The sequence below is a fragment of the Camelina sativa genome, chromosome 19 (genome assembly GCF_000633955.1).
Source record: "Camelina sativa cultivar DH55 chromosome 19, Cs, whole genome shotgun sequence".
NCBI lineage: Eukaryota > Viridiplantae > Streptophyta > Magnoliopsida > Brassicales > Brassicaceae > Camelina > Camelina sativa.
The window spans coordinates 7,233,409-7,243,908 of record NC_025703.1 but is presented as its reverse complement, the minus strand read 5'-3'; the positions used below and the strand labels follow the sequence as shown (position 1 = coordinate 7,243,908).

Here is a 10,500-nt window from a genome sequence, read left to right as displayed (position 1 = left end):
GTGTGGAGGAGGAGGCGGGGGTCCTCCCATTGGAGGACGTTGAGGAGGAGGGCCTCCTGCCATGTTCTCTCTTCTCCTCTCAAAGTTTCTGCTTCTATCAGAGTTTCCGCGAGGACGGTCATTGCGTCTGTTTCTTTCATTTGCTCTAGCATTGTTCCTTATCCACTCCTCATGATACTTAGGATCATAAGGAACAGCCTTCCCATCGATGAAAGGTTCCCCTGAAAGTCAATTTTTTTAAAAAATAACCCGCATCAAACAAACTCTAAATAAGGATCATCAAACGATTAAAACTCTCAACAAAAAGCCACATCACTGCGACTTCTAACACACCAGCCTCAAAATAGATATCACTAATCAATTCTAACATATGCACCCTTAATTTATTTTCAAAACTGTTGTTACACTATAGATACATGTCGGCTCTATGTGCCAACCTATAACACAAAAACATGGAGCAAGTAACGAGTCCACAGAGAGAACACTAGCGACATATAGCTCCTCTTATTAAAAATTTAAAACCAGCAAAAAGTATAATGGTCGAGCAAAGCTTGTCAGGTTGTGAATTAGATAACACACACTAAGCCTTACCTCCGTAGTCTTTGTTCCTCACATCCAGGTAAGAATCAGGAAGAACCCAGCGCACCTTTGGCAACTCTGGAGAGTTACATAAACAAATGAGAAGGCGGATTTGAACACATAAATGGGTAAAAACTAAAACCAAACAAGGCAAAGGGTTTACCTTTAATCTTGTGAGAAAGATCTTCTGACACAAGAGCTCCAAAAGCATAGTAACACCTAGTTGAAACCGAGTAGATCTTCATCCTAGCTTCTTCTTCACTGAAAATATCCAAAACGAGATATATAAATATCATACAAGAGCTTCAAAATGATCCAAGCAAACACACAGATCCAATCATACCAACTCTATATAGAACAATTAAAGGTAGTGGATTCCTCACTTAATAAAAAACCCTAAAAAGAAAATTGGGGGTTTACCTTCCAACAATCTGAGCTAGGGTTTTGATGTAGCTATCAATGATCTCGTCTCTAGTAGGTTCACCCTCAGGTGGCTCAACGACGACAAGCCAGTGCTCGAAATCGCAACCATCGAGAAGGATCGTCTCCTTTGGTGGCCTATTAGACCAGTTGGGGTTCGGATCGCTGAGAGAAGACGACGTAGCCTGAGTCGAGAGACCTTTCACGGACACGAGGCCACCACCACGGACAACGGAGGAGAAAGCGGCGACGAGAGGACGGGAACGGCTGAGCAGAGATGACGTGTAGAGAGAAGAAGCCGGGGATTTGGCGAGAGGAGCAGATGAAGCGAAGGATCTCGTGAACAGGAACGAAAGAGATTTCGCCGGTCGGCTAAAAAAGGAGCGAGAAATGGTATGAGTCGCCATGGATGGGTTTCGCCAGATGAAAACCCTAGGGGGAGTGAGGGGGAGCAGATTAAGTTAGAAATGAAAATCGAGGGTTTTGTGAGGGTTTAATATACTAGATTATGCTTCGAGGACATTTTCGGTTTTTCCTATCCGAACCAACATAAGCGAAATTTGATACCCATTGATCTTATCAGATGCAATCAAATTGCCCCCAATTTTTCACAAAAATTGCAATTAAACACATTTTTTTGCTAATAATTTTAGTGACATTACTCTCTATTCAAAAGATAAAAAGTATGATATTATCAAATGGTTACAAATACTACGCCAAGGCTAAACATGGGGGTAAATTCGTACTTTAGAGTTTTTGTTAGGTGAATTTGGTGAAAAAAGTGTGACTAAAAATATCTCTAAAAATATCTCCCATACAATATAATATCTTCCTCCAGCAAAGCCTCTAGCTCTTGGAGAGAGTTAGAGAAATATTGGCCACATTCATAGACATTACATAGATGAATCTCGTTTACTTTTTATTCTTTTAAAGACATAAAGCTACACACCAACCAAAGCTGAAAGCTCATATGTCATATCACAAAAGTAACTAATCACCAATGCATATTTATAACTCAACAGGCAAAAGCCTTCTTTTATTCAAGTCACTCTCACACATTTTATTGTTTGAAAATCACACAAGTGTCGCCTTTGCTAGCTGAAGCGCTTTCTCTCGCCCGTAAAACTTCTCCACAATCGCAAGTGAGAACTCCATTGCAGTCCCTGGAGCTCTGCTCGTTATCACATTTCCATCCACCACGACTCTGTGCTCAATGTGACTCTGGTCTGAAAGTTTGTCGCTCACCTTTGGGTGAGTAGTAGCCTTCTTACCCTATATAAAACATGTCACTTTATATATCTCAGTTTCATAACTTGAATATACAACAAGAAACTACAATTCTAGTACTGGTTTCTGATTTATGCACCTTGAGTAAACCATTAGGCTCGAAGACGTAAGCAGGAGACGCGCAGATTCCTCCAAATGGTTTGTTTGCTTCTGCCTGTTTCTTTAACATTTTCACCAGTTTCTCGCAGCTGGCGAATCTTTGAGCACCGTTAAGACCTCCCTGCAGTAGTTCATCAAAGAAGTTTTATTGTCAATGTTCATCTTTTGTTCTTTGAGACTTGTAAGTGTTCATCTTTTGAGAGTTAGCACTCACAGGCAACACAATCAGATCGAACAACTTCTCTGCAACATCACNATAGATATCACTAATCAATTCTAACATATGCACCCTTAATTTATTTTCAAAACTGTTGTTACACTATAGATACATGTCGGCTCTATGTGCCAACCTATAACACAAAAACATGGAGCAAGTAACGAGTCCACAGAGAGAACACTAGCGACATATAGCTCCTCTTATTAAAAATTTAAAACCAGCAAAAAGTATAATGGTCGAGCAAAGCTTGTCAGGTTGTGAATTAGATAACACACACTAAGCCTTACCTCCGTAGTCTTTGTTCCTCACATCCAGGTAAGAATCAGGAAGAACCCAGCGCACCTTTGGCAACTCTGGAGAGTTACATAAACAAATGAGAAGGCGGATTTGAACACATAAATGGGTAAAAACTAAAACCAAACAAGGCAAAGGGTTTACCTTTAATCTTGTGAGAAAGATCTTCTGACACAAGAGCTCCAAAAGCATAGTAACACCTAGTTGAAACCGAGTAGATCTTCATCCTAGCTTCTTCTTCACTGAAAATATCCAAAACGAGATATATAAATATCATACAAGAGCTTCAAAATGATCCAAGCAAACACACAGATCCAATCATACCAACTCTATATAGAACAATTAAAGGTAGTGGATTCCTCACTTAATAAAAAACCCTAAAAAGAAAATTGGGGGTTTACCTTCCAACAATCTGAGCTAGGGTTTTGATGTAGCTATCAATGATCTCGTCTCTAGTAGGTTCACCCTCAGGTGGCTCAACGACGACAAGCCAGTGCTCGAAATCGCAACCATCGAGAAGGATCGTCTCCTTTGGTGGCCTATTAGACCAGTTGGGGTTCGGATCGCTGAGAGAAGACGACGTAGCCTGAGTCGAGAGACCTTTCACGGACACGAGGCCACCACCACGGACAACGGAGGAGAAAGCGGCGACGAGAGGACGGGAACGGCTGAGCAGAGATGACGTGTAGAGAGAAGAAGCCGGGGATTTGGCGAGAGGAGCAGATGAAGCGAAGGATCTCGTGAACAGGAACGAAAGAGATTTCGCCGGTCGGCTAAAAAAGGAGCGAGAAATGGTATGAGTCGCCATGGATGGGTTTCGCCAGATGAAAACCCTAGGGGGAGTGAGGGGGAGCAGATTAAGTTAGAAATGAAAATCGAGGGTTTTGTGAGGGTTTAATATACTAGATTATGCTTCGAGGACATTTTCGGTTTTTCCTATCCGAACCAACATAAGCGAAATTTGATACCCATTGATCTTATCAGATGCAATCAAATTGCCCCCAATTTTTCACAAAAATTGCAATTAAACACATTTTTTTGCTAATAATTTTAGTGACATTACTCTCTATTCAAAAGATAAAAAGTATGATATTATCAAATGGTTACAAATACTACGCCAAGGCTAAACATGGGGGTAAATTCGTACTTTAGAGTTTTTGTTAGGTGAATTTGGTGAAAAAAGTGTGACTAAAAATATCTCTAAAAATATCTCCCATACAATATAATATCTTCCTCCAGCAAAGCCTCTAGCTCTTGGAGAGAGTTAGAGAAATATTGGCCACATTCATAGACATTACATAGATGAATCTCGTTTACTTTTTATTCTTTTAAAGACATAAAGCTACACACCAACCAAAGCTGAAAGCTCATATGTCATATCACAAAAGTAACTAATCACCAATGCATATTTATAACTCAACAGGCAAAAGCCTTCTTTTATTCAAGTCACTCTCACACATTTTATTGTTTGAAAATCACACAAGTGTCGCCTTTGCTAGCTGAAGCGCTTTCTCTCGCCCGTAAAACTTCTCCACAATCGCAAGTGAGAACTCCATTGCAGTCCCTGGAGCTCTGCTCGTTATCACATTTCCATCCACCACGACTCTGTGCTCAATGTGACTCTGGTCTGAAAGTTTGTCGCTCACCTTTGGGTGAGTAGTAGCCTTCTTACCCTATATAAAACATGTCACTTTATATATCTCAGTTTCATAACTTGAATATACAACAAGAAACTACAATTCTAGTACTGGTTTCTGATTTATGCACCTTGAGTAAACCATTAGGCTCGAAGACGTAAGCAGGAGACGCGCAGATTCCTCCAAATGGTTTGTTTGCTTCTGCCTGTTTCTTTAACATTTTCACCAGTTTCTCGCAGCTGGCGAATCTTTGAGCACCGTTAAGACCTCCCTGCAGTAGTTCATCAAAGAAGTTTTATTGTCAATGTTCATCTTTTGTTCTTTGAGACTTGTAAGTGTTCATCTTTTGAGAGTTAGCACTCACAGGCAACACAATCAGATCGAACAACTTCTCTGCAACATCACCAAGAAGCACATCTGCAACTAGCTTAGCTTTTTGAGATCCTACAACTTCCAAACTGTCACCAACTGCAGCAATCACAACATTAGCTTTTGCCCGCCTCAGGATATCTACAAGCGCAATAGCTTCAACTTCCTCTGACTGCTCTACAATGGGTACGAGAATCTGAAAAAGGGAAAACATTATCTTTCTGACTCATAAATGACTGTTGATCAAGGAAGACAAAAGCTTTACAACACAACGATCAAACAGAGATTCTCTTGGCAAAATACTAAAGGAGGACGGAGGACCAAGTGGAGAGGCAACTGAACTCTGTACCTGTGGTGTGTCTTCGAATGACCAGTTGGTTTGGTTAAGCTCAGTAAAAGTAAACTCCTCACCAGGGTTAGGACGAACCAGCTGATTTCAAAAGGAGAACTGGTAAGTCTAAGAAGATGTGACAAAACAAGTGTAAAAGAGTGAGAGACAAAACATACCAAGACACTTAAGAGTTCATCAACTTTCTCTTTCCCATACAACTGCTCTATAAGCGTGATGGAGAATTCAATGGTGGTTCCTGGTCCTCTACTGGTCACAATTCTTCCATCTATCTGCACTCTTGACTCAACAGCAGTGGCACAAGTAGCCGCAAGTTTCTCCATAAAAACAGGGTAACCCGTTGCCTGCAAGCAAACCCCATGTAATATCCAGACATTAGACAAGAATCGAAAACACGATGAACAAACGTTCTTGGATATATCACTTCGGACTTACTTTCTTGCCCTCTAGCAGACCCCAAGTACCAAGAGCCAACGCAGGAGCACAACAGATAGCTGCGTTTAGTCGTCCATCTGAGTCTTGTTTCTTTACCATGTTCTCTAGAGGTTTACAGTTTTTAAGAGTCTCGCCACCAGGAAGCCCTCCCTTTAACCGATCATATAATCAAAAAGAGTATCATCGACATAATTCTCATTAATTGATATCGATCCACTTATTTTTCTGTCCTTAATTATCAGATTACACGCAAAGAAAGTGTTAAACTAGCATAGAGAGACTTACGGGGAGAACAATAAGGTCGAAAACAGAGTCGGTGATATCAGAGAGAAGAGTATCAGCAACCATCTTGATACCATGACAAGCATCAACACCAACTTGAGTCTCGACGGAAGCCACCATCACGTCAGCACCACCTCGACGCAACACGGTGATCATCGCCACCGCTTCTAGAGGTTCCGTACCGTGTGCAATAGGGATCAAAACCTAAAATAAAATAAAAAAAGAGACGCCAGAAAACCTCGGATTAATTATTAGAAAGATCACCAAGCAAAAAATCGTTACGTACGAGGAGAGGGAAAAAAAAAAAGAAGAAGTATGATCTGGTGATGTTGAAACCACACCCACCGTCTTCGTAGATGGAGCCATAGTTGCGCGGAGGTTTAGAGGAAGATATGGTAGAATCAAGTATCAAGAAGAAGAGAGAAATGGAGTTTAGTGGAGAGGAAAGGAGTGTTTACTGATAGGGTTAAAATAGTGTTAAGTAACGATGCCATTTACGACTTTCCGTTTTTATCACTTTACTTCTACGACCCCCAAAAAAACAAGAAAACTGACGTATGCGGTGACGTAATCATTTAATCATAGAGGAAAAGTAAACTCGGTGGATACGTGTCAAGCACTAACTGGTGTACCGTGGCGATGGTTTCTCTTTAATCTTTCCACGTCATATATTGGATAAAATCATTTTAAAAAGCCACTTTTGTTTATCGGTGACGGCGGAGTTGGCGAGATAAGAAAAAGAAGTATTGATCCACCACAACAAGATCACGTCCTGGTTCTTACTTTTGTGGAAGCATGTGCTGTTGTTTTGATATTTTAGTAGTGTAAACCGGACGAACTTCTGAACCGGGGATGTTTTGTTCGATCTCTCTATAGTGTTCTTAGGGCTGGACATTCGGATAACTCGTTCGGATTCGGGTATTACCCATTCAAATTCGGGTAAATGGGTTTAGAAAAATAGAATCCATTAGGTATTTTTAGATATATGAGTTCGGTTCGGTTTGGGTATTATCGGATTCGGGTCGGTTTGGGTTACAAATTTTAGAACCCGATTAGTACCCGAACTACCGGGTACCCAAAAAAATATAATTAAAATTAATTAAATTTAAATAAATTTAGTTAAATTTTGACTTATGTGACAAAATATCTTAGATATTTTGATTATTTTTTATATTTAGGTATAACATTAATGAAATATTCAAAATTATGATTTGTATTATATTAATGATAAATATGTATATATGTTCGGGTTTAATGGGTACCCAAACGGGTATCGGGTATTATCCGATCCTAACCCGAATCCACAGATATTAGAAAATAAAACCTAATAGAGTTTTATAAGCAAACTTGTATCCAACCCGAACCTAGTTTTTCAGGTTGGGTTCCAGATTGGATATTCGAGTACGGTTTTTATGCCGAGGCGTCAGTGTTCCAATGATTAGTGGCTTTATACGGTAGTGTTAACGGGTCAAAAAAGTATCCTTTTAAATAGATGATCCCATTATATATGATCTGTTATTAAGCCTAACCAGAGAATAGATGATCCCATATCCCCGTTACTTATGAGTTATGATCTGTTATTAACGTGCAATTTGATACTAAGCCTACTAACCAGAAAAGAGATGATCCCATTACTTATGATCTGGTACGAGGTGAACCGTCAACCGTCAATTTTTTTTTTATAAAATAAAACTTATTATAACGATGACAAATAGTATACCAAACTGATCACTTATATGGTTTTTTTTTTTTTTTTGGGCAAAAGAGATTCCATAGAACAGAGTTAAACTCTATGGCAGAGTGAGTCATTCATTACCCTGAGAGCAGACTTTGCAAAGAAATCAGCTAAAACAGTTGAAGAACTAGAAACAAAGTAAAAGAAGGTAGAAAATTTAAAGAGAGACCACAATGAGAAGATGTCATGCATGTAGGATTCCCTTGAGGCTTCAGCTCGTTTGAGTCTTCACGAAAGCAAAGAGGTGAAACGAGGGCCGGTGAGTCAAATTAAACTAGACTAAAGTCACATGTGTTTATGTTTTAAAACATGTTTGATCGCTTCGTTGGTCCAAAATCTTTCAATTACAATTAAGAATATAAGATTAAGAAGAATGTCTCAGTACAGAAAGAAAGCCACATATATATATAACCAAGTAACCACACACGTGGTTCATGAGTCGTAACTCATAAGTGAATCGAATTAGCAAATGAGGTCTACCATGCATCTGAAAAAATGACAAAAGTATCTAGAAGGGATTTATCCCGTTCATAAAAAAGTAATAATAATTTTCACCAACCAAAGTCGTTTTTATCGTACATGTACTTTTTGGATTTTCTCATATATATGTAATTAAAAAATCGAATCAAGAAACAAATAATATATCTCAAGATTCGAATCATTATTTGCTTATTAAAACAAAACATCTTATAACTAATGTGTTCACAATCTAACTTTTTACCAAAAAAAAAACTAATGAGTTCACTTTTTTTTTTGGGGGGAGGGGAAACTAAAACTAACTCACAGAATAATAACAGAATAAGTTAAATAACGTATTTTATATGTTCAACAAAGCTGGTCGTCCTGTCGTCCATCATGGCATGCGATGCAACTGTGTGATCTTGTTATCGTTAAGACACGTAAAAGATAAAAGATTCCCCCGCGCAAATTACTAATAAGCATCCAATCCACTTAACTTATAAGAGAAAACCAAGTAACTGATAANGCTGCATTATTTCGTTTATTTATAGAGGTCCAGATGGGTTTCTAAATTCACTTAGGAGAAGGATTTATAATTAAGCGAGGTTTTTTTTTTTTTTTTTTTTTTTTCTGAAAAAGGTTTTCTTTTTTTGTCGTTGGTCAGACTAATTAGTGAATTTACAAACAAAAAAAAAACTCTGTCACACGAACTTAAACCATACCATAGTGATTAATTTGGCTTATAGTGAAGTGATATGGTCGTCCTTAACTGGATTACGAACATGAGAAATTTTGTATGTTTTATATAATTCATGTAATGAAATCGTACTATTAAGTACTCATCAATATATAACCGTAGCAGGTCCGGTCCGTTTGTCAACAGAGAGAGTGTGTAAAAAAAATGAAAGTGCCCTTTTCAGTAAAATGAAGAGGAGAAAAAAATAATAAAAAAAGATGCCTTTTTTTGGTGACAGCACACAAATAGGNAAAAAAAAAAAAAAAAAAAAAAAAAAAAAAAAAGAGGAACGAGAGAGAGAGAGAGAGAGAGAGAAATAGCCAATGGTAATAAATAAGTACACACACACTGCACAAAGTGGGGATAGAGATTCATTCTCAGAGGTGAAATTTTTTTTTGGGATTTAACACACCCGAATCAGAGAGAGGTGGGTTTCTTCCAAATTTATAGAAGAAAAAAAGTAATCATCAAATCGTTCTTCTGGTGAGAGAGAGAGAGAGAGTGTGTGAGTGCAGAGAAGGTGAAATAGAAATAGAAAATGCGTTTTCCCACTTGCGGAAAGAGATTGGGGAGGTTTAGAGTGTGTTCTCAGAGGATAAGGGGCGAAATGAGGCTTTTCCAGTGACACAGATTCTCCCCACCACTCCCTTCCAAGAAGAAGAAGAAACCCCCCCATATGTCTGACTTCACGGAAAGATAGATTTTATTTTGTTTTGTTTTGGATGCTGCTCTGATCCCTCCTTTCTGCATGCTGGTAGTTTCACACATTTCCCCCTGTTTTTTTTTTTTTTAGCTTTCCTTTGGATGTAATTAGCCAATTTCACATCTCAATTTCACTACGGGTCTTCAAAGTTTTTGGCCCTTCTCTGGGATCTCTGATNTTTTTTTTTTTTTTTTTTTTAGCTCATGTTGCGCCTTTATGGGTTATGGGTTTTTGATTCCAGTATTTGTTCCCGTCATTTCTTTTTGTTTGATTTTGAGAAGCTGATTTCCATTTCTTCTGGAGAAACTTTACCGCAATTTTGGGGTTCTCTGACAGTTTTCGTTTATCTATAAAGTGATGGTAGTGGTAATGTGTTATGTTAGATTGGTTTAAAGCACTATATGATCATTTCATTCTCTCTACTATCCACTTTATCCTGGGTAACCTATATGTTAATTGTAGTAGACAGATAAGAAACTCAAGCACATTTCATGTTTTGCATTTGCCTTGATACTATCCATGTAGAGGCCTACAATGTCACAAACTAAGAGGTTCAGNTTTTTTTTTTTTTTTTTTTTTTTTTTTTCATTTGTAGTTTTTCAATCTTTGCTGGGCTATTAGTTAGTCGTCAGAGATAAAAAAAGGTGTTGTTGTACATACTAGTAGTACTTCCTGTCTTATCTGTGTCTTTTTGGATACTTACATAACACAATTAGGAAACTTCACCTTGTACTGAAAACTTCTTTACAAAATTACTTTTGTATAAATTTCAGGTATCTATTTCCCTTTTAATTTAAGGTGAAGTGGAATATGCAGCTAGTTTGTAAAGATGCTTCGCAAAGCTGAGGTTGAGATGTTAGGAGGTGACGACTGCTTTGAAGGGTCTTCTGAGGATCATC

At 38.3% G+C, this 10,500-nt stretch overlaps 5 protein-coding genes across 5 annotated transcripts in view; 1 reads left to right on the top strand and 4 right to left on the bottom strand.

Moving 5' to 3' along the window:
* On the bottom strand, positions 20-1,479 carry LOC104765318 (multiple organellar RNA editing factor 8, chloroplastic/mitochondrial; the record flags this gene model as incomplete). Its single annotated transcript, XM_010489012.2, is given in 4 exon segments — positions 20-221; positions 592-657; positions 743-840; positions 1,000-1,479. Coding segments are annotated over 4 exon segments (773 nt in total), but the record flags the coding sequence as incomplete, so codon positions are not given.
* On the bottom strand, positions 1,833-2,683 carry LOC104765320 (protein DJ-1 homolog A-like). Its single transcript, XM_010489013.2, has 3 exons — positions 2,600-2,683; positions 2,366-2,506; positions 1,833-2,271 (listed from the first exon to the last, which is right to left on the bottom strand). The coding sequence occupies exons 1-3, from the start codon at positions 2,666-2,668 to the stop codon at positions 2,074-2,076; spliced, it is 408 nt and encodes a 135-aa protein (XP_010487315.1). The 5' UTR covers positions 2,669-2,683; the 3' UTR covers positions 1,833-2,073.
* On the bottom strand, positions 2,879-3,704 carry LOC104767517 (multiple organellar RNA editing factor 8, chloroplastic/mitochondrial-like). Its single transcript, XM_010491534.1, has 3 exons — positions 3,298-3,704; positions 3,041-3,138; positions 2,879-2,955 (listed from the first exon to the last, which is right to left on the bottom strand). The coding sequence occupies exons 1-3, from the start codon at positions 3,702-3,704 to the stop codon at positions 2,879-2,881; spliced, it is 582 nt and encodes a 193-aa protein (XP_010489836.1).
* On the bottom strand, positions 4,191-6,458 carry LOC104765316 (protein DJ-1 homolog A). The gene is made up of 8 exons (XM_010489010.2): positions 6,314-6,458; positions 5,972-6,172; positions 5,687-5,836; positions 5,410-5,595; positions 5,252-5,332; positions 4,898-5,098; positions 4,664-4,804; positions 4,191-4,569 (listed from the first exon to the last, which is right to left on the bottom strand). The coding sequence occupies exons 1-8, from the start codon at positions 6,332-6,334 to the stop codon at positions 4,372-4,374; spliced, it is 1,179 nt and encodes a 392-aa protein (XP_010487312.1). The 5' UTR covers positions 6,335-6,458; the 3' UTR covers positions 4,191-4,371.
* Positions 9,193-10,500, top strand: part of LOC104765315 (increased DNA methylation 1-like) — a 9,972-nt gene continuing 8,664 nt past the window's right edge. Inside the window, exon 1 of the mRNA XM_010489009.2 lies at positions 9,193-9,652. The gene's annotated coding sequence lies outside the window, so the exon portion shown is untranslated. The remainder of the gene's footprint in view (positions 9,653-10,500) is intronic.